Genomic DNA, 26,924 nt, shown 5'->3' with positions numbered 1-26,924 from the left:
TTGTAAACCGGAAGAGCCACGCGGCGCAATCGGGAATTTGACGGGACTGATTCAAGTCAGCAAGCACGGCCCTCAGTTAAAATGGCGACTTCAGTTGCTGAATTACGTGAAATCGGCGGGCCGCCGGAGAGGCTGTCTGCGTCGGCCGCAGAGCAAGTCGGGAGATGATTTTAAATAGGAGGGCGTGGAGTGCGCGGAGTTGCGCCTACGGCTAGGAGTTTCAGGTCTACTTTTGATCACCGGAGAGCTTCCGAAAGGGGGCTTTGGAGACGCCGTGTCTTTCGTGGGCAGATGCTAGCTTCCGAGGAGTGAGGGTCGCAGAGCCGGGCCACTAGGGAAGCGGAACTGTTTCTCCCAAGGTGAAGTCTCCGGTGTCGCCCGCGTTTGAGCGAGCCAAGGCTCCCTCACTGGTCTTGATGTCTCCTGAACTCACCAGGGATTGCTTCGCTTCTCTCTTAGCAGTCGTTTTGGCTGTTTTCTTATGAAAACAAAAAAATTTCCTCTGGACGTAGTCTTTGAGCCAGACTTGAAGAATGCTTCGTGAGTCCGGAATGGATGACAGCGTCATTACGACTTATTTTTGGTAAGATGTTTTGGGTGGATCCCCGACTGACTGTGTACTGCGTTGAGCTCTGTTGTGTGGCCACTGTCTTTGCGATGCTTTCGGGTGTTTCGATGGGTACACACTGGAGTTAGCGTTCAGGTGGGCGTTGGTATTGGAGCAGCCGGTTGACTGCAGCGATTAACTAGTCACAAGAGGAGTAACTGAGTTTTACTTGTGTGTTTTGAACTGAGTACAAGAGGATTTGGCGAGGGATGTGTTCTGTGGATACTAAAAAGCTGTTGAAAGGGTAAGACTTGGGAAATATTTCGGACCCTTCCAAGCTGTCAACTGGTAACATAGTAGCTTACATAATGGATCACTTGAGGAGTAAATGAAACCGTAGTACTAGATGTGTCCCAGTACAAGGGAGGATGAGGCGAGAGAATTGCTGTTGAGTTCTAGGCCAACCTGAGCTACACGGTCACTATAAGCAGAACACTTGATATTTGTTAAGCGATTGCAAACAAACTTGGAAAGTAATGAATGCTTAGCAATTATTGTACCCAATAACGTACTTCAAGGAAAAATTCTGTAATCTAAACCCACTGAAGTGCACACTGGAGGGCTCACCAGGAATGTGGTCAAGGCTCACATCATGGAAATACTTTATACCTATGGGAAAATGAAAATGCCTATCTAAATGTTGCATCTCTATCTATGGTGTTTCTTATTTTATTTTTTAAACGTAGTCCATGTGTGTCCACATGGACTATGATGTGGGTGTGGTGGTCAGAGGACAGCTTGCAGAAGTCACTTCTCTACTACTGTATGGGTTTCAGGAATTGAACTCAGACTAGCTTAGCTACAAGTCCCTTTACTTGGAGCCATCACAGCAGCCCTGGGGTTTTGAGAATCCAGATGAAGCTAAGGTGCCATGTCTGTAGGAGGAGGAATTGATGGCACAAGATTATGGTTCCCCTAATATAGACAACTGGCCTTTCCAGGTGATCTATCCTCCCTAGAGAATATTGCCACCCCCTTCCTCTGTGGTATACCACTCCTGTGGAGGAGGAAATGACCATGCCCCCTGAGGTACTGTGTGGGTCATTCTGCTTTCCAGATCATCATCGTCACGGGACATCACTCCAGTCCCTATTCGTTCATCAACAAATCCGTTGACAATTGTACTTTACTCTATGTCCTGTCTGGCTCAGTTTTGTCACTTTTCTGGCTGAAGGAGGATTGGTAGGAAAGGAAATCCCTTTCACAGGCAGGTTTGGAAGGCAACAGTTGAGGCATTTCCTCTGCAGGTCAAGTTTTGGCTACAGGGTGTTGCTGTTGTGGGTTGTGTCTGTAAAGATGTCCTCTGGTTTTCTTTTTTTTCTTTTTTCTTTTTTTTTTTTTTGTCCTCTGGTTTTCTGACTAGAAAGTTCACCTCTTCTGGCTGCTGAGGGTGATAAGTGACAAAGCCGGCAGCCTTGAACAGTGCTTCAGTTTGGGAGCACGGTTTTCACTTTCATTGGTGATCTGGGGCCGGTTTAGTGCCTGGGTATTGTGCTGATGTTGCTTTGTAGCCTCCTTCAGGAAGAGGGGGGCACACTGTGAGGTAGCTGCCTTTCTTCTTAAAAACAACCTTTGCTCCCTTGATAGAATGTTCCAGCCTCCAAGGATCCTGGAAGATAGCCATCACCCATGGTGCCCGTTGTCATAATCTGTCATTCCATGGGCTCACACAAACTCACCTCATGTCTTCCCTCACTTGGAAACTGGCAAGCCAGATTAGAGGCAGCTCTTTAGGGTCATCATGAAGCCCCCTTTGTGCCCATCATTCATGGTGGCCTTGCAGGTCTCCTTGACAACATGTGTATCACATTGTTTGACTTATTCTTGAGCTCATACTATCAAGTTCTTGTTTGGGCATTTCTCTTCACGGCAATAGAACAAGTGACCGAGACAGGAAATAGGAGGAAGCTGTGGAAAAGGTGGGAAGGAAAGAGAGTAGGAAGGAAATACTTGTAGAGCAATGTGCATGAGTTGACTTTAGTGCTTAGAATCCTAGTTACTTTTTTTCTTATTGCAGACCATGGATCCTTATGATTCACAAGTATCAACTTCTAGACGAAGGACTTCAAATCTTAAAGATTACTTCGTAGGTGCCACCCCTCTGCAGAAACGACTGGAATCCGTCAGGAGACAGAGTTCATTTTTTCCTAGTCCACCTCGAAGGAAAATTCCCCAATGTACACAGTTGCAGGTATGATTTGTTCACCTTTGGGATAGTCAGTGATTAAAAATATATGAATAAGAATACATAAATTTACATAATGATTTATAGTACTTTTAGTATCTTTTTAAAAAGATTTATTTATTATGTATACAGTGTTCTGGCATGTAGGCGCCAAATCTCATTATAGATGGTTGTGAGCCACTATGTGGTTGCTGGAAATTGAACTCAGGACCTCTGGAAGAGCAGCCAGTGTTCTTAACCTTTGAGCCATTTCTCCAGCCCTACTTTTAGTATCTTAACCTTTTAGCTAATAGGTAAATGAGGAGTAGTTAAGAAAACAATTTCAGCAGGGCCGTGGTGGCACATGCCTTCAAAATCCCAGCACTTGGGAGGCAGAGGAAGGTAGATCTCTATGAGTTCTAGGCCAGCCTGGTCTACAGAGCTAGTTCCAGGACAGCTAGGGCTATCTACACAGAGAAGCCCTGGCTCAAAACCCAAAAAAAGAAAAGAATTTCACATTTTAACCACAGTATCTTTTGTTTCTTCTGATCTCCAGTAATCCATTCATTCCTTCAGTATTTTTCTTCTGTGATGTTGGCATTTTTGAAGCATATAGACTCATACTTTCCCCTGTTTGACTGGAACATTCCTTTTTTTAATGAGCTAAACATTTTATTTATTCATTTCTTGCACTTGAAGTACTCTTTGATGACATCCTTTGCCTGAGATTCTTTGCCCTAGTCCTTAACTGCTAACTGCAGCCAACCACATTCGTGGCTTCCCCTCTTCATCAGTTTTACAGAGGCCTACCCATTCCCCTAGTTCCTTGTCCTCATCAACCTCAGTTAGCTTGATTTGGTGCTCAGTATGAAGTGCCTCAACCAGCCAGACATGCATAGGCTTCATCACAGTTGAATACAGGTGCGTAGAGGTTGGCTTGGTGCTTGTCTAAGGCTTAGGCAGCTTCGCCTGTGCCATGTGCTACCACCTCTTGAAGAGCAATGTTGACATCCATTACACGTCTAGCAGCAATGCCTTCCTTGGCCATAGCCGTGGATTACAGGTGAGGTCGAATCTTGAACACACTGAGCCTCTGCCTCTGTGCAACTTGGCGGCGGCTAGGGAAAAGCTCCTCATTTTTGAATTTGTATGTTTCCCAACTATTGAAATTAGTATTCTTGTCTAGCATTTTTCATTGGTTCTATTGTACCTTTGGTTTTTCGGTACCTTCAGTGTAGCCTTCTCTCTTGCCCACGGTGTGTATCTAGTACCTTTTGAGATAGGAGTCAAGTTTTGTTTCCTATGACGTTTCCTTTTTCTTTTCAAGACAGGGTTTCTTTGTATTGTCTTGGAGGCTGTCCTGGAACTCGCTCTGTAGATCAGGCTGGCCTCAAACTCACAGAGGTACATCTGCCTCTGCCTCTGAAGTGCTGGGATTAAAGGCGTGCGCCACCAATGCCCAGCTATGTTTTTACTTTTTAAAGTGTTTTTTTACATGATTTCCTTTTTTGTTTTAGGAAGAAATCGATCCTCGGAAGGTTGCATTTCTCCTCCACAAACAATGGACTGTATATAGTTTAACTCCCCTGTATAAATTCTCCTATTCTAATTTCAAAGAATATTCTAGACTTCTAAGTGCATTTATTGCTGCTGAAAGGCAAAAAGGACTTGCTGTGGAAGTGGGAGAAGACTTCAACATCAAAGTGATTTTCTCTACTCTAGTTGGAGTGAGAGGAACACAAAGGGACCCTGAAGCATTTCTTGTGCAGGTACAGTAGTATGTATGTAGCATTTGCTTCATAGAGGGGAAAAAATTGTGTTTTGTTGGTTTGGAATGGAAATTATAGTTTTTCTTACTGCTTGTCTGTCTTTGTTGTTGTTTTTTAACTCCTTAAGCTTGGAATTGTTATGACTAACTTAATCTGTTTCCTATATGTGTAGGTGGGTGGAATATGATGTTGATTAGAAAACATGCAGAGGTATAAAGGAAGTTTAAGAAACTTGTACTGACAAGATAGCTCAGCAAATTAAGGCTGGAGGTCAGAATTCCATACCTGGAACCACAGGTAGAAGGAGAGACTTGATCCCACAAAGGTATACTCTGACCTTTTACTCCACTCTGGCCCACTTGCCCTCGAATTATGCACTCACGTACACAGCATAATAATTTTATAAAAATCACAATTTAAAATTTTGGTATACATCTATTTATTTATCTGAATCAACATAGTCTTAAAATTGGTATCTCACTGTCCATAGTTTGTGTTTTGACTAATCAGTGTTATAGCTAATTATTCATTTTACATTTTTGTAGGTACAGATCTAGTCCCCCCCCCCCTTTTTTTCTTTTTGAGACAAGTTTCTCTGTGTAGTCCTGTCTATCCTGGAACTTTCTCTGTAGACCAGGCTGGCTTCAAATTTACAGAGATCCACCTGCCTCTGCCTCTGGAGTTCTGGGATTGAAGGCTTGCACCACCACTGCCCAGCATCTAGTTATTTTCTGCTGTGATAAAACAATGACCAAAAGCAACTTGGAGAGGAAAGAGTTTATAAATTGGCTTATACGTTCATGTCACACAGTTCATGAGGAAAGCCAAGGCAGGAACTCAAGCAGAGACCAGAAGGAGCGCTGCTTACTGGTTTTCTCTCCGTGGCCTTTTAATTTACTTTCTTATATAGTCAAGGCCCCCTGCCCAGGGTAGCACTGTCCACAGTGATCTGGGCCCTCCTATATCAATCATTAATTAAGTAAATGCCCCAGAGACTTGTCTACAAGGCCAGTCTGATGTAGAAATGTCTCAATTGATGTTCCCTCTTCCCAGATGACTATAGCTGGGTCAAGGTGACTAAAAACTAACCAGCACATTATAATTCATTGGATTTTTCTTTTTTTAGGTTTTAGCTCCTAGAAGCAAAATTTTAGTAAGTGGTATGCATTGTATCATTCCATATGGTATGTGATGCCATGTGACTCTCAGAAATGCAGTGCTTCATATCTCTGCCTGTAAGTTGTGCATAAAAGGAACAAGCCTGTCTTTCAATTAGTTAAGAGATTAGCTTTTGTTTTTTGAGGCAGGGTCTGTCTGTATAGCCCTGGATGACTGACCTGGAACTTATTATGTTGACCAGAAGGTTCTTGAACTCACAGAGATCTTCCAGCTTCTGCCTCTTGAGTTCATTCAGAATTAAGTGTCTTCCTTCCGCCCCCACCTTTTTTCCCTTCTGTTTCTTGGCACAGCGTCTTCCTGTGTAGCACTGCCTGGCCCGGAACCCACAGAGATCTGACTGCCTCTTTCTGGGATTAAAAGTCTGTGTGACTGTGCTCAGCTTTGATGAACTAATCCTAACCTTTGGAAAAGGGAATTAATTCTCAATCTGTAGAAAAAGACTAAATTCATTTGTATAAATTAGGTCAGCAAACTAATGTGTAGGCTGTTTCTCCCTCCCTCCCTCTCTCTCTCCCCCCTCTCCCCCTCTCCCCCTCTCTCTCCTTCTCCCGCCCCCCTCAAGACAGTCTTGCCTTATATCCCTGGCTGACCTGATACTCAGTCCTTCCTCAGCCTCCCAAATACTAAGATTAGAGTTGTATGCTACCATGCCCAACTTTTTTTTCTTGTTTCTGTTAGTTAATTTTTTTTCTTGGAACATAGCCCATTTCATTTGCTTCTGTATTGTCTATGGCCACCTTTGGGCTGTAACTAGAAACTTCAAGTAGTTAGCTGTGACAGAGACCATATGTCCTACAAAAGTAAAATATTTAATATCTGGCGTTCCTCACCTGTTCTTTGTTTTTTTCTTTTTCTTGAGCTAGGATCTCATGTGGCCTAGGGTGGCCATTGAACTCACAGTGGTTTTAAGTTATGCTGAGTTGGCCTTAGTCATTCTACCTTTACCTCTTAGATGCTGGGACTACAGTGTATACAATCATACCTGGTACTGTTTGGCTCTTTAAGAAAAAGTCCATTTCCTATAGGATAGGGTTGTCGAGGGATGACCAGTTTGATGGGCATGGCTGCTTTACTATTATCTCCAGTGATGGTAATGCCATATAGCACAAGGATTCTTCCAGTTATTAGGCAAATTTCAAATGATTCTGACCTCAGATACCGGAAAGACTGCCAAGAATTAAAAAAAAAAAGTGCAAGGAAGATGTTACAAACCATGCGTGATTACCCAAGGTGGTGTGCAGCTCAAGGAGTTAGAAGAAAAATGCAATTAAACACGAATTAAAAACAAAATTTTAAACATTATTCTAAGGATTTTCAAATCTCCTTTTGCTGAATTTAGCTTACAATAGGGATAGCACAAGGCCATCCTCACAAACTACCCATGAGTACATGAAAAGATCATCTTCACCATTAGTACAAACCAAAGCCTTTCATTAGTGTGGTCACTACTACAGACTGTAAATTAAAAACAAAATAATAAGTCAGGCATGGTGGCACATGCCTTTAGTCCCAGCATTTGAGAGGCAGTGACAAGCAGATAGGTCTCAGAGTATAAGGACAGCCTGGTCTACGTAGTGACTTCCTGGAGAGCCAATCCTCAAAAACAAAACAAAGCAAAACAGAGCACAATAATAATAATAAATGTGGTTGAAGGTGTGGAGAACTTGGAACCCTCATGCATTGCCAAAAAGTTTCATACCACTTTGGAAAGCAGTGGGCTTCAAAATCTCATTTCTTGATAAGCTGCCCAGATTCTTAGGTCATGAGAGTGTGATACGCATAGTCTATTTGGTCTTGGAGATGTTTAAATCCTTCATGATCTCTTGAATAAGGAGATATGATAAAAGAAACTAAAATGATCGTTTATTAAAAAATATGATGGGGTCAGGTGATGGTGGCATACGCCTTTAATCCCAGCACTCAGGAGACAGAGGCAGGCAAATCTATAAGTTTGAGGCAGCCTGGTCTACAGAGTGGGTTCCAGGACAGCCAGGGTTACATAGAGAAACTCTGTAGTAGGTTTTTTTTTGTTTTTGTTTTTGTTTTTTAATCTTGGGGGCCTGCTAAAGATTAAATAATACCCTAAATAAACACACGGAGACTTATTCTTACTTATGAATGCCTGGCCTTAGCTTGGCTTGTTCCTAGCTAGCTTTTTTTTTTTTAACTTAAATTAGCCCATCTACCTTTTGCCTGTGGGCTTTTACCTTTCCCTTTCTATATACCTCTATATATACCTGTATATACCTTTCTGTATACCTCTATATACCTCTCTATACCTTTCTATATACCTCTCTATAAACCTCTATATATACCTCTATATACCTTTCTGTATACTTCTATATATCTCTCTATACCTTTCTACATACCTCTATATACCTTTCTATATATCTCTTTCCTTCTTACTCCGTGGTTGTGGCTGGGTGCCTGGCCCCTAGCATCCTCCTCTCCTTTCCTCTCTCCTCCCTCTCCTCTTATTTATTCTTTCTGTCTGCCAGCCCTGCCTATTTCAATCTTACATAACTACTGGCTGTTCAGCTCTTTATTAGACCAATTATGTATTTTAGACAGGCAAAGTAACATAGCTTTTCAGAGTTAAACAATTGCAACATAAAAGAATGCAATATATCTTTGCATCACTAAACAAATATTCCACAACAAAACTGTCTTGAAAAACAAGAACTATGATGGGACAATGATTTAAATGTTGCCCTGGTCAGTATATTTTGAAGGTTTGTTTGCTATGTAATTCACACTGGGAAATTTGAGGGGTTAGTCATGTGAAAATAATTAAGTGGTTTTTTTTTGTTTTGTTTTGTTTTGTTTTTTTGTCTCAGACAGGATTTCTTTGTGTAACAACCCTAGCCATCCTGGAACTAGCGTTCTAAACCAGACTGGCTTCAAACTCACAGAGATCGGCCTGCCCCTGCCTCCCAAATGTTAGGATTAAATGCGGGTACCTTCACCACCTGGCAATTTTAAACTATCTTGAACAGACTGGCATAATGGATCAAATTGAAAGAACTTTAAATTTTGGGAGAAGTCATTGGCTGGAAAGAGTTGCTGTGGGAAATGTTCCTCTTCACTGGCAAAACATAAACTGCTGGACATGAAGATCTTCTGCAGTACCTTCTAAAGTTGAGATTTTCTTCCCCCCAAGATGTTGTACCTGAGTGTACCATATAAGGATTTCCTAATTTGGTTTTTGGCAAGATCTTGCCATATGCTCTATCTGTAGTATAGAAAAATATTGTCCAAAAGTCAACATTTTGATTAATGATTAGAGAAGCTCCTTTTTGTGGTTTTTTTATCAGCTATTTTTATTACTTTAATTTTATTTTTTTATGAAGCAAGGTTGGAGTTTATTAAAAATCACTTTTAATACATATTTAATTATAGATACTAGGGGAGAGACAGTATTTTCAAAAGAAGGAGCTGTATATGGTGGCTCACACATGTATCTAGCACTTTGTTTTGGGTTCTTTTTTTAAAGTGTTTTATTAGCATATGTAAATTACATATAATGATGGGTCTCACATGTATTTTGATCATTGTCCCCTGAGTTCCTCCTGCCGATCTCCCTCCTCTTCCCAACTGGTTCCCCTTCTACTTTCCTGTCTTGGTTTTTGGTGACCCAGTGGGAGTTTAATTAGGGCTGTTTCCAGGAACATGGATGAGGGGTTATTTACAGGTACATAGGCAACTTGCCAGTAGCTTTTCCACTAAAGAAAATCATTGTGGGACTTTGAGTTTCTCCCTCTTTCAAGTCAAAATGTTGATTAACCCAATCATCTGCAGGTAATCACAGCTGCTGAGAATCAAGAGAGCAATTGCCAGGTTATATTCAGAGGACAGCATTCCATGTCGCTTCCGTTCTTCCTCTGTCTCTGCTCTCCCATGCATGCTATTCCCTAAGTGTTAGGAGTGATATAGATCTGTTCAACCTCCACTTCTGTGGTTTACTGTGGCCCACAGCAAAAAGTGACTTCTGGCCAAAGATGACAGCAGTATTTATTCATCTATGATCACAACATAATTATTTTTAGAAGGCGATTTGATAGGGATTTGCCCACTAAGCAATAAAACAGCAGTACTTTGCCCACCAGATCCAATGTTTATAGTCCTAGACATGAATTCCTTCCTGTGGAACAAGCTTCAAATCTGATCAGAAAGTGGTTGGTTATTCCCACAACAGTTCTGTAACTACTGTACTGTTCTCTCTCTCTCTCTCTCTCTCTCTCTCTCTCTCTCTCTCTCTATATATATATATATATATATATATATATATATACACACACATATAAATATGTATGTATGTATGTATATTATTTGAGACAGTATTCCATAGACTAGGCTAACTTCAAACTTGTTTTATAGCCAAGGCTGGCCTTGAACTCCTTGTCTTCCTGATTCAGTCTTGAATTATGAGCATGTGCCACTATGCTTGTCCTTATTTTTAATATATTCATTAATTTTGAGAAAATAAAATTTAGGAGTAAATGGTCTTGAATTTAATGAGCTTGTTTTGGCTTTCTTTGTAGATTCTCTCAAAATCTCAGTCATCCCGTGAGCACGGAGAAGGTAGAGTGTTGTGGACTGGTTGGTTCTGCTGTGTCTTTGGAGAGAGTCTGCTGGAGACTGTTTCAGAAGATTTCACCTGTCTACCCCTATTCCTTGCAAATGGAGCAGAGTCCAATACATCTTTAATCGGAGGCTGGTTTCAGAAAACCTTTGACTGTTGCTTCAGTCCTTTAGCAATCAGTGCCTTTAATCTTTCCTGGATGGCTGCTATGTGGACTGCATGCAAAATGGACCATTACATGGCTACTACTGAATTTTTTTGGTCTGTGCCCTGCAGCCCTCAAAGCTTGGATATTTCTTATGCAATTCATCCAGAGGATGCAAAAGCTTTATGGGACAGTGTCCACAAAACACCTGGGGAGGTTACCCAGGAGGAAGTTGACTTATTTATGGACTGTCTTTATTCACATTTCCATAGGCATTTCAAAATTCACTTATCAGCCACAAGATTGGTTCGTGTCTCGACATCTGTAGCTTCAGCACATACTGATGGGAAAATAAAGGTTAGTTTGAACACAGCTAAACAAAATTCTTCTTGTCATGTTTTCCAAATATGTGGTGACTGTATTTTTACATGGAGAAACACACTTGAATGCGTAGCAGTTCAAGACAATAGAGAGATTTATTATATGCTTTGTAAATGACCCACCAATGTCTCCAGGTACCTCAAGCCAGCCTTAAAGTGGAAGGGCACTATGTATTGTGTACTGTAGAGCTGAGTAATATGAACTACCCTCAAGCAACTGAAATTGTCAAAATTGACATACTTTGAAATAATTGTTAAAATAACAGCTTTTTTTTTTTTGGTTTGGTTTGGTTTTTGGAGACAGGGTTTCTCTGTGTAGCTTTGGAGCCTGTCCTGAAACTCACTTTGTAGACCAGACTGGCCTTGAACTCACAGAGATCCGCCTGCCTCTGCCTCCCGAGTGCTGGGATTAAAGGCGTGTACCACCAACACCCGGCTAATAACAGCATTTGTATGTGTGGGATAAAATTATATCCAGTGGTAGGATGCCATCTTTGCCTTCTAGGCTTTCCTATTGCCTCCCCTCCAAAGAACTGGGATCATAGCTGTCTGTGCACCATTACTCATCAAGATCAATGTTTTTAACTTTTACTATGAATGCCATATTTGTCTTTCTGTGCCTAGTAGATATTAATTCTAATTTTTAAACAACACTGTATATTTAATCCATGTTTTATTTTAAAACAAGGAAATCAAGGCCATCATAAGTGTAGATGACACACATTCAAGGTAGACTAGGAAGAAAAGGGTGTACGGGACTGACATAGTGGGCATTGTGTGGCTAAGTGGGTAAGGGTGCTTACTGCCAAGCAGAATAATCTGAACCTGATCCCTGGATGCCACATATTGGTAGGAGAGAACTGACTTCTGAAAGCTAGCCTCTGACTTCCACACGTGCTATGGGATGCACATACATCCATATAGACACAAAAAATTTTTTTATAAAGACAAGGAAGCCTGGTGGTGGTGCCACACACCTTTAATCCCAGCACGTGGGAGGCAGAGGCAGGTGGATCTCTGTGAGTTCGAGGCCAGCTTGACCTACAGAATGAGTTCCAGGACAGATTCCAAAAGCTACATAGAGAAACCCTGTCTCAAAAAAAAACAAATAAATAAGTAAAAGAATACTAGTCACGAGCCTGGCGGTGGTGGCGCACGCCTTTAATCCCAGCACTCGGGAGGCAGAGGCAGGTGGATCTCTGTGAGTTCGAGGCCAGGCTGGACCGACAGCCTCCAAAACAATACAGAGAAACCCTGTCTCGTAAAACCAAAAAAAAAAAAAAAAAAAAAAAACAACTAGTCACTATTTGAACTAAATTTTATGTCTTATGTTCCATGAATACTATAAAACATTTTCAAACTGGAGGTCAAAATGAAATAGGCTGGAAAGTCTATTTGATGAGAAGAGCTAAGCATTAAAAAACAAAAGGAACTTAATATAGTGGCACTTGCTTCTAATTCTAGCACTTCGAAGGTAGAGGCAGGAGGATCAGTGTTTCAAGGTCATCCTTGGCAACATAGGGTTTCAAAGCCAGCTTGTGCTACTTCAGACCCTGTCTCAAAAAAGCTAAAACAAGGGCTGTAGAGATGGCTTAGTGATTAAGAGCTTGTACTGTTCTTGTAGAGGACAAGAGCCTAGTTCCTAGTGCTCATATTGGATAGGTCACAATCATCTGTGTCTTCAGTTCCAGAGACTCCAATACCTTCTTCTGGCTTTTAAATTTGGCTTTAGGGCTGGAGGGATAGCTCAGCCGTTAAAGGCTAGGCTCATAACTAAAAATATAAAATTTGGCTTTAACCAAGCTCAGCTGGTTGAGAACTGCATTGCACTTGCAGAGGATCTGAGTTGCATTCCCAGCACCAACACCAGGCAGTTCACAACTACCTGTAACCAGGTCCAAGCCTCTTCTGGCACTTGGATTCATGTGCATAAACCTACACACATAACTACATAATAAAAAATGAGGGGGGAAGGGAGGAAGGGGGAACTGTGGTTGATATGTAAAATGAATTAAAAAGTTAAATAAAAAATGAAGATAATATAAAGATAAATAAGTAGAGTCAACAAAAAACATGGCAAAACAAAAAAATCCTAGTATCAAATTGCTTTGTCATCATAATACTATCTTAATTTTAAAATCTTTTCTTCTTTTTCTTTTACAGATTCTGTGTCATAAATACCTTATTGGTGTGTTGGCATATATGACAGAACTGGCAATTTTTCAAATTGAGTGAATTCTAGTATGAACTACAAATGATGCATTATAAACCCTCTCAATTATTTCCTGAGTTGCTATTCCAAGTGGGACAGTGGAAGAAATGTAGCACCTAGTTTTTGATGGTGCCTTTGGAGTTGCCTTGGTGGATCTGGAACACAGCAGTGGTAGTGGGTGAGCCATGTTCATGTGCTTCTGTACTCATCACTGTGGGCATGTTACGTGTAATGCTATAGAAGATGCTGGGTTGCTAATATAAAAGTGCCCAACTTGATCAAATAAACATATCTAAAATCTGGTGTTTCTGTTTTAGGTCATTTATTCTCTTGGTGAGGCTTGCCTCTGAGGTTTCTGTTTCTGTTCCTCAATTTTTCATTTCCAAATTTCCTTTGGTTTTTACTATTATTATTGATTCTATTTCCACTTTTAAATCTTGAACTGTTTTTATTAATTTCTCTATATTTGTGTTTTCATAGATTTCTTTAAGGGACCTCTTTAAGGGACCTCTATCATATTTATAAAGGCTATTTTAAGATGCTTGTCTTGCAGTTCAGCTAGGTTGCAATTCTCAGGGCCTACTGTAGTAGAGTTGCTAGCTGTATTGGAGACATATTGTCCTGGCTGTTACTGATTATGTTTTTATGATGATATCTAGGCATCTGGGTTTGGGAAGATTATACTTTGAGACACTGATATCTTGTCTTGTCTTTGTTGGGTAAATATTTTCCCCTCAGTTTCTATTGCCCTCTAGTTCTTAGGAGAGAATGGTGTCTATGTATTGCATGGTAGGAAAATCTTCTGGGATTTTGATTGGTATGGTCACTGAAAGTTCCAGATAATGAATATACAACATATCTAAACTTACAGGACACAATGAAGGCGGTTTTAAGAGGTAAGTTCAAAGCACTAAGTGCCTACATAAGAAATTGGAGAGATGGTATACTAGCAACATAACAACATACCTGAAAGCTCTAGAACAAAAATAAGAAATCACACCCAAGAGTAGACAGGAAGAAGTAAACTCAGGGATAAAATCAACAAAATAATATACAGAATCAGTGAAACAAAAGAGTTGGTTCTTTGAGAAAATCAATAAGATTGGCAAACCCCTATTCAAATTAACTAAAAGGCAGAGAGAGAAAATCCAATTTAACAGTTAGAAATGAAAAGGGGGACATAGCAGCACCAAGGAAATCCAGAGTTATAAGAACATACTTTCAAAAACCTTTCCTCCACCAAATTGGAAAATCTAAAAAATAATTTTCTTGATATATATATACCACTTACCAAAGATCAGGCAAAGCAATTTAAACAGACCTATAACAATGAAATGAAAGCAGTCATTCTGGGAGGAAGGGGGGAGGTGTGGGGAGGGGACTGGGAAGAGTAGAGGGAGGGGAAGCTTCCATTGGGATGTATTGTATGAGAGGAAAAAAAAAAGTGTCCCAACCAAAAAAAGCTCAGGGCCAGATGGTTTTGGTATAGAATCCTACAGTTATTTACCCTGATACCCAAACCACATAAAGACCCAACAAAGAGAATTACACATTGTGATGCTTTGAATAGGAATGGCCACCATAGCTCATAGATTTGAACACTTGGTCACCAGGGAGTGGCACTATTAGGAGGTGTGGCCTTGTTGGAGTAGATATGGCCTTGTAGGGCTTTGAGGTTTCAGAAGCTCAAACCAGTTCCAGTGTCTCTCTTGCTATTGTCTGTGGATTTCCATGTACAACTCTTAGCTACTGCTCCAGCACTGTCTGCCTGCATGCTGCCATACTTTCTTCCATGATGATAATGAACTAAGCCTTTCAACTGTAAGTCACCCCTAATAAATGTTTTCCTTTATAAGAGGTGTCATGGTCATGATCTTTTCACAGCAATAGAACATCGACTAAGGGACCATTAAGGGATATTGAACATAAATATATAATTCTCAATAAAGTATTTGTAAAACCAAACCCAAGAACATATCAAAAAGAAAAGATCACCACCCACCATGATCAAGTAGGCTTCATCCCAGAGATGCAGGGATGGTTCAACACATGTAAATCAATAAATGTAATTCACCATATAAACAGATTGAAGACAAAACACACACACACACACATACACACACACACACACACACAATCATCTCATTAGATGCAGAAAAGGCCTTTGACAAGATCCAACACCCAACAATGATAAAAGTCCTCGAGAAGATGGGCAGTGGTGGTGTACGCCTTTAATCCCAGCACTCAGGAGACAGAGGCAGAGGCAGGCAGATGTCTGTGAGTTCCAGACCAGCCTGGTCTACACAGAGAGTTCCAGGACAGGCTCCAAAGCTATAGAGAAACCCTGTCTTGAAAAACAAAAAAAATCTTCTAAAATATAGACATATAATGGCTATCCAAATGAAATTGTGAAATAATGGGGGAGACAGATTCAATTGGCTATCCCTTGTCACCAGGTCAAGCTTCCAGTCTCAGGATTGGGTTACATCTAATTGAGTTGTTGAACAAAGGGGTCCCATGGGAATCCCCCCAAACAAATTGCCAAAATTGTAGAGTACTCTCCACAAAATGACAGCCAGGCACCATTGTTGAAGACAAAAACTATGCAATTCGTTGAACATGGGGAAATTGATCTAGTGCCTACATAGAACCTTCACCCCTACACCCTATTGTTTTTGGTTCAGGACAGTACTCTGCTGGCTTCCAAAAGAGGAACATAAACACCAACCCAGTCATAAACCCTTGGATCAACAATAGTGTCTTGCCTGCAAGATGTGCTAGTTGGATTGTGCCAGAAAGCATGTGGGTGGGTGTGACCAACAATATTTGATTTAACTTCAGGCTCCTTCTGTGGGATAGAACCCATATCCAACGCTACTTGGGTGACCAAGAACCTAAGACTAGGTAGCTCAGGTGTTGTAATTTTAAACAAGCAGCTAGAGAAAGACACCATGTAACAGAGTTCAAGCAGAGGTTTTTTTTTTTTTTTATTGAGGAAAAAGGAGGGGGGGAGATTGGCCTCTGGGGAAAGAAGAAAAGGGGGAGGAACAGACAGGGAGAGAAAGGGATGGGAAGGGGGCAGGAACCTTTTAAAAGAGAATACAGCAAATATGCACAGTTGATGCTCCTTAGTGACAGCAGCTGAGGGTGTATCCTATCAGAACTCCAAAGGCAGGACAGTACAAATCCCTAAATACTAACATCAGGAACCCAGGGTAAAACCAAATACTACTGTTCTAAAAAAAAAAAAAAAAAAAAAAGAAGGTAGCAATAAAATGACTCCTGGTGACATTCTGCTATACTCATACATCAGTGTCTAACTCAGCCATCACTAGAGAAACTTCCTCCTGCATTAAATGGGAACAAATAACAGAGAGCAGACATTACACAGAGAATGAGAGACCTTGGCACACTCAGCCCTAAACTGAATGTCTCCCTTAAGGTTCCCCCCAATCCCCATCCTTAGGGCTCAGGGAATCCCTTGGAAGAGGAGTCAGAGGGGTGGAGGACACCAAAATAAAACAAACAAAAAACCAACCCCCCAAAAAAAACCAAAAACAGGATTCTCTAAAATATATAGCCTAAATCAACATGATAAAAGTTCAGATGATCTCAAAGGGACTGCAACAGCATTCACAGGTCCTGTGTGGGTCTGCACCAGGTCCTTTGCGATTATGGCTTCTAGTTTAGTGTTTTATTTTGTTTTTGTTTTCTGAGACAGGGTTTTTCTGTAGCCCTAGGTGTCCTCGAACTCCCTCTGTAGATCAGGTTGGCCTCAAACTCAGAGATCCACCTGCCTGTGCCTCTGAAGTGCTGGGACTAAAGGATTGTGACACCACCACCCAGCCAGTTTAGTGTGTTTATGGGATTCCTGAGTATGTGAATGAGTGGTCTGTTTCTGTACCTCCTCTTGGCACTGTTCTCTCTCAGTTTGCTAGCTTTGTCCAATTCCAATGTGTTAGTTTTAGTTTTATCTTACTTTTATCCCTTAGAAACCTGTTTGCGCTCTCTCTCTCTCTCTCTCTCTCTCTCTCTCTCTCTCTCTCTCTCTCTCTCTCTCTCTGTCTCTCTGTCTCTCTGTCTCTTTCTGTCTGTCTCTGTCTCTCTGTCTCTGTCTCTGTCTCTGTCTCTCTCTGTGTGTGTGTGTGTGTTTCCCTGGAAGTGGAGTAATAGATGGTTGTGAGCCACCATGTGGTTGCTGGGAGGAACCTGGGTCTACAAAAGCCTTTAAACCACTGAGCTCTCTGGGGGCTGGAGAGATGGCTCAGAGGTTAAGAGGTCCTGAGTTCAATTCCCAGCAACCACATGCTGGCTTACAACCATCTACAATTCAATCTGGTGCCCTCTTCTGGAGTGTAGACAGAACACTGTATATGTAACAAATAAATCTTAAAAGTAAATAAATAAATAAAAAACAGAAGGGTTTTAACTTAAAAAAAAAAGAAAAAAAACCACTGAGCTCTCTCTACAGCTTCCATCTGTGTGTTTTCTAGTGAGAGAGGTAAAGAGAGTGGATTGGGATGGGTGGTGAGGTAGGGAGAAATTGGGAGTAGAGGGTGGAGAAACTGTAATCAGAATTTATTAAATGAAGGAAAAATCTTTTCTTAATAAAATATGTATACAGTATTCTGCCTGTATGTATGTATGCCTGTAAGCCAGAGGAGTAAACCAGATTTCATTATGGATGGTTGTAAGCCACCATGTGGTTGATGGGAATTGAGCTTAAGACCTTTGGAAGAGCAGCCAGTGTTCTTAACCACTGAGGTTTTAAAATTTTATCTGTCTGTCTATCTATCTATCTATCTATCTATCTATCTATCTATCTATCTATCTATCTATCTATCTATGGGGCCTCATGTGAATTTGAGATCCTGCCTTCACCTCCTAAGTGCTAGGGCTATAGGAATACATCACCCTGCCTGGTTTACGTGGTGCTGGGGCTTGAACCCAGAGTTTTGTGCATGCTGGGCAAGTACTCTACCAGCTGAGCTAATTCACAGTCCTAGAAGTAGTGTTTATTCGATATATATTTTGGGTTTTTTGAGATAAGAGCCTAACTGTAGAACCTAGGCTGGCCTTGATTGCTAGGCATTTCCTCCTGCTTCAGTCTTCTTAGTGCTGGGACTGCAGATGTATAGCTTGAGGGCCTAGGTTCAAATTTCTACTAACTTTATTCAAAGCTGAGTGTGGCCCACAAATTTTGAGCCTGGACTACGTAGCAAGACCAGTCTCAATAAATAATTACTCCCCCCCCAAACCCAAACAAACAAAACTCGTGTCTGCTGATGGTAAGGAATACTTGGTTATAGTTTGGTGCTGTCATCTTCATTAGTGCTAAGGTACCAGCAATTTTGCCTACCTTTGCGCTTTTGCATCATAGGGAAAAGCCAAAAATGTAGTCTTACTAAGAAAATTGCTTTGTCTCATGGACACTTTGAAAGAATCCTGGGGCCTGAAGCTGATACTTTGACAACCATTTACCTCGTTGCTTATTAAACTCATTTTGAAGGTGAGAGCTTTCTGAAGGTAGGGACCGTTCTTGCTTAGTGAACCCCAAACTTTCACTCATTTAAATCACTTCGGGCATGTGTCCTCTTTTCCTATGAATTCAGACTCACAGAAACATCCTTTTGTTTTAAAATTGGCTTTTGAGAGACATTTCTGATTCAGACTGTACGAGTCTTATAGTATTTATTGTAGGTTAGGTTTCAGATAACTCTAGTGGTAGTGTGGTATAAAAACAGAGGCAGGATGGGGCTTTGGGAAAATATGTAATACCAGTTCCATCATTGAATATACAGGCAGAGTTCCTTGGTATTCAGACTTAGGTGAGTGTATCAAATGGGTTTGGACTAGAGGATTAGTCCTTTCAGTCCAGAATGTATGACTCTTACACACCAGAAAATATGTTTACAGATTGGGTAATATAAAGTACATAAGGAGAAGTCTTCATTGTATCACTTTCAGGATGAAACACTTCTAACGTTATGTAAAAGTAATATAAGATACAAAAATTTAAAAATTCAAATAAACAGTAAAGTTAGGAGTAATTAGGCTTGGAGAGATGGCTCAGCAGGTGAAGACACTTGCTGCCGAGCCTGATGAGCTGAGTTTGACTCCTGGAACCCACATGAAGAAGACTGACTCCTGCAAACTGTCCTCTGGGGCTCGGGCATGCTCCACTCCACCCCTTACACACACACACACACACTCACACCCCCCCACTCACACACTCACACACACTCACACACACACACTCACACACACACACACTCACCCAACACTCACACACACACACTCACACACACACTCACACACTCACACACACACAGTCACACACACAATGTGAAAAGTTAAAAACAAAAGAAAACATTGTATGGTAAATACTACCTTTATTTTAAAAAGTTATACATGCTAGAAAAAAGCATAAATGATACATGTAAACAATTGTTTACCAAATACTTATTTTTTCCTTGAAAAAGGTGCAAATGATGTTTAAATGTAAACACAAAAACTGCCAAACATTTTGTTGTAGGGGAGAGGAAGAAGGTCAAGGTTACTCCTTTTGGTTGTGGCTAAAGTCTCATTCAAAGGTTTTTCTGCAAAATACACTGGAAGAAAAATCAGTCTATGACTATAATGGGAGGAAGACCTTAGGCACTACATTTTTTATTTATATCCTTAAAATTTTTAACCTTTCATCAGAAAGTGCAACTTTAGAGACATAGTAACAGTGGCCTTTTGGGATGAAAGCTAGTGAAATATAATTAGCATAAAGACCCAGCTCTGATTGGATGCTTTAGCTGGCTTGCCATTCCTTCACATGGACTGCTAACATGAACTGAGGACATCATTCCTTTGGAGCGTGCTACTGAAGGTCAGCTCAGATCACCAGGCTGGAACATCCAGTGTAAACTGAAAAACAGAATCCACTGCTGGAGAGAGGTCATTTCTCCTTGGTGGCCCCTGGTGGCAATGAAGGAGATAGGAAAGAAAGTTGCAAGTGGTACCATCTGTGAGCAGAAACTTACAAAGTTGTACTAGATTTTACTGGAGTTCTCAAGACAACGAATGAGACACACACTGTTTTTGTAAGAAACACTGAGCAGAGACCTAGGTACACATGGCAGAAACGCTATGAAAATATTACAGGAAAAAAAAGGGAAACAGAGCAGAAAGCACTTCAGTAGACAGATGTAAACGTCCACTGGTGAATGAAAACTGTAGCTTGTCCTGCTTTTATAGATCTAATATTCCTTCTCAATTGTCCTATTTAGTGAGATGCTTTCTTGATTTTTCTTTTACATTTGAAAGAAATTTTATTTTGAATTATTCATACTTGTGGTGTGTATGAATGCATAGGAGGGCAGGTACCCGCAGAGGCCAGAAGAGTCCTGGAGCCCTTACCTCAGAGGTTCTCAACCTATGGGTCATGACCCTGGCGGGGAGTGGGGGGGGGTGGGGCGGTAGGGGAGTGTTGAAGACCTTTTCACAGGGTTTGCATATCAGATATCCTGCATATAAGATATTTACATTATAATTCATAACAGTAGCAAAAATTAGTTATGACGTAGCAAATGAAAATAATTTTGTGGGTGTGGGGCCACCACAACATGAGGAACTGCATTAAAGGGTTGTAGTATTAGGGAGGCTGAGAACCACTGACCTAGCTGGAGTTGCACACAGTTGTAAGCTGCCAGATGTGGTGCTGGGAACTGAACTTGAGTCGTCTGCAAAAGCAGCATATGCTCTTTTTTTTTTTTTTTGTGGCTTTTCGAGACAGGGTTTGTCTGTATTGTTTTGGAGGCTGTCTTGGAACTCGCTCTGTAGACTAGGCTGGCCTCGAACTCACAGAGATCCACCTGCCTCTGCTCCCAAGTGCTGGGATTAAAAGCATGCACCACCAATGCCTGGCTGCAGCATATGCTCTTATTGGACCATTTCCTGTCCCCTTTACATTTTGAGTATTCTAATATTTAGTGCAAGAATGGTAACTAGCGAATATAGTTTGCATATCTATCATTATCACTTGCAATCTTTGTAGATGGATAGTGTCTAATAGGAGTAACAACCAGGTCATACATAGCCCTTCTGCCCTTATCAGTATTTTCAAAATCAAACCAAAACCTAGAAAGCAAAGTACATTTTGCAGCTTGGAATTTTTTTCTCCTTTTTTTTTCCAAGGTAGGATAAAAAAATAAAATAAACAAAAACCCCAAATGACCCAAGCCAACAAAACAAAAACAAGAATCGCCATCAAACTCCATGATAAATTAAAGCCAACAGTATGCACTCTTCTGCAGAGAGCGGGAAGGTACTGTGCAAAGGCGGCACCTGCAGGTGAGTTCTGTCGTTGGACTTGTAGTTCTGTAGGTTGAGGCACCGGCAAAGAATAAAATTTGTTCTAATGTTTTCTCAAGCTGTACAAAGATTCAAAGTCAAGGCTCTTCCAAATATAAAGGAGCATATGCAAGACTTTTTTCTGTGTTCACCATATATGTGATTCACAATGTGTCATTTTAATAACTCCGACACCACCTCCTAGCCGACGGTAATTCATGCCTCCATATAACCTGGGAAGATAAAAAAAAAAACATATTTCTGACTGGAAAAAGTACTGCTCACAGACTTTACTCACAACATTTGCAGCTTCATGTCAGCCTCTGAAGATTCGAAGCCGACTGAACACGGTCATTCAGGCCTTGGCCGGCGCGCTCTCCGGGGAATGCAGCTGTCTGTACCTTTTTGCACTAGAGCTCTACACACAGACTGGTTTCTCATACATACAACCTCAGGTTCTACATTTTTGTGTCTAACTTATGCCTGGCTGGTTATTTCCCCAGACACATTTTCTCTTTGCCTAAAATTTTCTCAATTATTAACTAAAGCTTTATTTTATGAGCTAGGTTCTTGCTAGGATCTTCCTAGGCCTATAGCTTTGGAGATGCTGGTAATACAGGTATGTATCACTGTGCTAGCCTCAATTATTTTAATTTTATTTTTTTAGTTTTGAGCTGTGCTTATTCTAGCCTAGTTGTTTGGAATCCATGGCAATCCTCCTGCCTCATCTTCTAAAGCATTGAGGTTATAGGTACACCAAGCCAAGCTGCTCCGTTTCTTCCTTCCCCCTCCCTTCCTCCTTGCATTTCATTTTGTATATCTGTATATACTGCATATAGGTGCACATGTGTTTGGAGACCAGAGGCCACCTTAGAAGTCATTCTTCACACATCCATCTTGCTTGTTTTTTGAGGCCGGGTCTCCTGGTGGCCTGGGATGATCAAGTAGGCTTGGCTGACTCGTCAGGGAGTCCAGGGTTCCACCTTGTCTCTGCTTCCCCAGCTCATGTGGCTTCTCATGAGGGATTGTGGTTTGATCAGGCCCTCATGCTTGCACAGGAAGCACTTCACCACTGTTCTTTCTTTCCAGGCCATCAGTTCTTTGTTTTTAATCCCTTGTCTATGTGGTATCATATCAACATTTAGTTTGTGATTTGTGAACAACATCATCTTCAAAGGTAAAGACTTTCAGGGTAAAAAGAAATAAACCTAGTTCTTCATTCAGCAATGAGATAAAATTGATTTAGGAAATGTACCAGGTATGGTAACACATACCTGTAATCACTGAACATGGAAGGATGAGGCAGGATGATTATCTGAGCTTAAGGCTAACCTTGGCCTACAAAGTTCTAGGCCAGCCTAGGCTACAGAAGGATGCTTTTTTTTAAAAAGCAAAACAACCAAGCATAATGACCCATGCCTATAATCCTTGCACTCAGGAGGCTGGGATAGGAGGATTGCTGTGAGTTCGAAGGCAGCCTGGGCTGCAGAGTAAGTTCCAGATTAGTTTGGGCTATATAGTGAAACTTTCCTTCAAAAAGTCCAAAAGAAAAACAAAATAAAAAAGTTTGGGCTGGGCATGGTAACACACACCTTTAAGCCCAGCACTCAGGAGGCAGAAGTGGGTGGATCTCTGAATTTGAGGCCAGCTTGGTCTCTATAGTAAGTTCTAGGACAGACAGGGCTATAGAGAGAGATACTGTCTCAAAAAACTAAGCAAAACAAACAATCAAAAAACCCAAACAAGCTGGGTGTTGGTGGCCCACGCCTTTAATCCCAGCACTCGGGAGGCAGAGGCAGGTGGATCTCTGTGAGTTTGAGGCCAGCCTGGTCTAAGAGCAAGTTCTAGGACAGCTTCCAAAGCTACAGAGAAACCCTGTCTCGAAAAACCTAACAAACAAAACAAAACAAAAAACCCAAACAAACAAACAAAAGTTTGAGATACTTTTTGAAACTACAGAGATTTAGGTACTGACTGCTCTGTAGATTATTTAAAAAAATTTCATGATTATTCAGCATACATTGCTAACTCTAGTGATAGTTACTGATAAAAGTCTATACATAATTTATAGCAACTATGAGACAGAAGTAAATGTAGCTATTTCTTAAATTATGCTTACTCTAAATTCCTATTTAAAAAACATTGCATAAAGAAGAAAACATTCCACAAGCGGCAGGCTTTTCTTTGTACAAACCATTTCAGTGAGGCTTCCCTGGCTGCCCTTTACAGACAGACATTCCTCCCTGTCATCTTAGTGCCCTACTTTGCTGGCTAATCATACAGCACTTCCACCTAGTATGACACTACAATGCCAGCACTGGGACTGCACGGACTCCTTCACTTTTGTTTCTTCAGGGGTCAGAATATTCAGTAAATCTAAAGAACATGGGCATGAAAAATGTAATGTTTGAGCACAAAGTCCTATTTTGTTATTAATCTGACCTTCGCATTGTGACTACTCAGCCATGGAGAATCCCAAGAAAGTTATTTCACTCTCTGTAAGAGGAACTGGAGGGAGAGCTTGCTTAGCATTCACTCTGGACTTTGAAATAGTGAGTGCTAGAGGCTGTGCCCAGACTCTCATCCAGCTAGGCATGTACTCTACCACTGCGCCCAACCCTGGCCCTGAGGATTTAGAAGAAACAAAATCTATAAAATGAAGTTTGACATAGTTAAACTCTCAGAAATAAGATGTAGTTTCCAATCTAAAAGTGGACATTAAAACAGGCTGGATTTTAAAACAGAAGACTATATCAATACACTTTTAAAAGCTAAATTTAAGGAATAGGTTTTAAAATATTTTTTGAAAGTAGCTACATTTTTATTCCCTAGAAATAAGGCTTCTAAGAACTGAAGGCCAGGCTCTGAGTCTAATAATGTCACTGGCTTATTTAAGCACACCTTTCATTTCCTTGACTCCTTTGGTTTCGACGGCAGCATGTGATGAGAATAGAAATGATATTTTTCATTGTTTTTCCCACCTCTACTTATGTAAAACAAGATGGTTATTAGAAGAATTTTGGAACTTTCTATCAGACTTTAGAGCAACATCATATCTGGGTTACCTCAGCCTCCTTCAGGAAACCACAGAAGGACCCCAATGAACTGGCTATCCCAGTTTTGGTGGGCATGATCTTTATTTTTGGGGGGGGGCATGATCTTTCTTAAGCTCATGATGTCAAGTCAGTAATGAAAAGACTTGCAACAGTCTAACGGTTACCTCCATGTATTGGCATCTGGGTCAAAAACTTCAATGGTCTTCAAGTATGTTGTGCCATCAAAGCCTCCTACTGCCATGAGTTGTCCATTGACCACCGCCAGACCAACCTATAACAAAGCACAGTGGCTGTTGAGACAACCACTGGAAATGTTAGTCTGTCTCTAGATAGACTAATACAATCTCTTACAGGTTCACTTTATAGTTTACATGAATTCAGAAAGAAAAAGTAGCAGTGATCTATGAAATTATGGGAACCATTAAATTATGGATCTAATTACTATATGTACATGAGAATCAGAACATGTATTTGTAAAATTTAGAAAACCATTCACTACATATGAACAAGAACCTTCAAACTGCTCCCACTTCTGGTTTGCTTACTCTAATCCACTTTCTAAATTACTACTAAGGTATTCTTAAAAATACAAACATGACACTTCTGTTCAGAAACTTCTTAACCTCCCTTTTGCCCAAAATGTTTAATGTCCATAATGTTACTTAGGCCTTTCAGAAATCTGTTATAGGCCACCATGTTTGGCCTCACCTCCTACATTTCCGTCTCTCCTAATGCACTCTACGCTCTAGTAATACTGGATTAAGTGTTAGTCTCTGAAAAGTATTCAGGATTTAACAACTCATGTGAAATAAGCCTAGTCTCCTGTCTCCTTCTAGCACAGACACCACTATCACAGCACATCTTTACTGTAGTTACTGTAGACATTTCAGTTTCCTTCACCAGACTGAGAGTTCCATAAGGAGAATTTTATAGACATTTCTGCCTTCTAAATGAATGAAAATACAATCAAGGTAGGGCAATGAGAGTAACAGGAACATAACTAAAAACCTATTAAGTGTCCAGTAATAAATAGCCACAGATATGTAAGTCTTTCACTTGCTGTTGCTTCTTAGCAAGGCCTCTTGACTTCTTCAAACCAGAATTTGCTCCTTTTTATCCTCAGATTATGGAGTCCTTAGGGACTATTCCCTTTCCTATTGAGTATGTGTCCTACATTGATGGACTCCTGCCATGATTAGTACTAATAGGTTAGGTTTCACTGAGACAAACATTCCCAGAAAGGATGGATTTTATGTTCCACTTTGGACATCTTTTAGAGACAGGTCACTCATTCATGATTGAAATCATGACAACACTCAGCCAGATCTGGCCTCCACTGTAGATGGGACTGACTCAAAGACATGTAGAAGGACAGAGATGTTTTACCTAAATATTTGTATTAGTATACAAAGTCTATTTGGAAAAAATAGCTAGAAATATTGCATAGGAATAGTTAGTGCTAATTAATATACAGAAGTTAAACAGGGGAGTAGATGATATAGGGAAGATACCTTCCAGAGAAGTAGCTGATAGAAGACAAATAATAAAAAACTACTACACAATTAAATATATAAATGAATAGAAGATATTTAGCTACTGGAGTTAGAAATAATCAAAAATAAATACGAGCTTTTTGATTTGTTTTTTTTTTCTTCTCTTTTTTTGTCTAAAAGCATCTTGATAGCTGAGACAATTGAAAACAAAGCACACGGAGATCAGCACTTCACCTCCTGTGTCCTAGTGTAGCTCACGGTTCAGAGCATTCCTTCTGCACACCCCCCTCCCAGTGCTTGTTTCCAAAGCTCAAAGCTCTCAGTAGCTGGCACTTACTCCACTCCTGCGGGATGTCATGGCCACCACGGGAGACCACTGGTTAGTTCTAGGGTTGTATCTCTCAGCACTGCTAAGCTCTGTGGTGTCATCTCTCCCTCCTACAGCATAGATCATGTCCTGGTACACTGCACAACCTAGGTGTTTCCTTCGGGTCCCCATAGGGGCTATGGTGTGCCATCTGTTTTCCTGAGGATTGTAGCGCTCCACTGCAGTGAACAGAAAAGACCAGTAAATGACCACTCATTCGATCTCTTCACAGCCACTAAAATTTCAATGATATTTATTTTTATTAAACAATCTGACTGGGAACCAGTTTCTTGCAATCGTCTTCTGAGGAAAGGATATGTGATGTGCTAAGTTCTAGTTTTCGCTACATAACTAATTAACATGTGATCTTTAACTTCCAGTGGGGTAGAACTAGATTATGATTTATAAGAACAGTTTAGTACTAAATTTTATTGTCATAATTGGACAGCTTCTGTACTCTTGAATTCCTTACATTATTTATTTAATTATTTATTCATGTTTTGTTTTTTGATGGGGTCTTACTCTGTGGTGCAGGCCTAGAACTCGCTGGGAGTGAAGGCATGCTCTCTCATGCTAGTTTATCTATCTATCTATCTATCTATCTATCTATCTATCTATCTATCTATCTAT

The 26,924-nt window shown here is 40.6% G+C and overlaps 2 protein-coding genes and 1 pseudogene across 2 annotated transcripts in view; 1 reads left to right on the top strand and 2 right to left on the bottom strand.

Moving 5' to 3' along the window:
* Nucleotides 1-45: 45 nt before the first annotated feature.
* Nucleotides 46-13,341, top strand: Cenpl (centromere protein L). The gene is made up of 5 exons (XM_040738245.1): nt 46-583; nt 2,625-2,798; nt 4,289-4,540; nt 10,261-10,803; nt 12,990-13,341. Exons 2-5 carry the CDS (start codon nt 2,628-2,630, stop codon nt 13,059-13,061), a joined length of 1,038 nt encoding a protein of 345 aa, XP_040594179.1. The 5' UTR covers nt 46-583; nt 2,625-2,627; the 3' UTR covers nt 13,062-13,341.
* Nucleotides 3,452-3,819, bottom strand: LOC106021229 (annotated as a pseudogene).
* Nucleotides 13,342-20,832: 7,491 nt separating the features above from the next.
* The window catches only part of Klhl20 (kelch like family member 20), a 45,715-nt gene continuing 39,623 nt past the window's right edge, over nt 20,833-26,924 (bottom strand). Inside the window, exons 10-12 of the mRNA XM_005071335.4 lie at nt 26,265-26,473; nt 24,599-24,705; nt 20,833-21,611 (exon numbers count right to left, since the gene is read on the bottom strand). Coding sequence (XP_005071392.1) covers nt 21,527-21,611; nt 24,599-24,705; nt 26,265-26,473 — 401 coding nt within the window. The 3' untranslated portion in view covers nt 20,833-21,526. The remainder of the gene's footprint in view (nt 21,612-24,598; nt 24,706-26,264; nt 26,474-26,924) is intronic.

Source organism: Mesocricetus auratus, unplaced genomic scaffold, assembly GCF_017639785.1.
Source record: "Mesocricetus auratus isolate SY011 unplaced genomic scaffold, BCM_Maur_2.0 Super-Scaffold_100676, whole genome shotgun sequence".
NCBI lineage: Eukaryota > Metazoa > Chordata > Mammalia > Rodentia > Cricetidae > Mesocricetus > Mesocricetus auratus.
The sequence above is the reverse complement of the archived record's forward strand: the minus strand, read 5'-3'. Positions and strand labels throughout refer to the sequence as shown.

Coding starts and splice junctions, on each gene's coding strand:
- Cenpl (XM_040738245.1), top strand. CDS start 2,628: ATGGATCCTTATGATTCACAAGTATCAACTTCTAGACGAAGGACTTCA. Junction 2,799..4,288: donor CCCAATGTACACAGTTGCAG/GTATGATTTGTT, acceptor TTTTTGTTTTAG/GAAGAAATCGATCCTCGGAA. Junction 10,804..12,989: donor ATACTGATGGGAAAATAAAG/GTTAGTTTGAAC, acceptor TTTCTTTTACAG/ATTCTGTGTCATAAATACCT.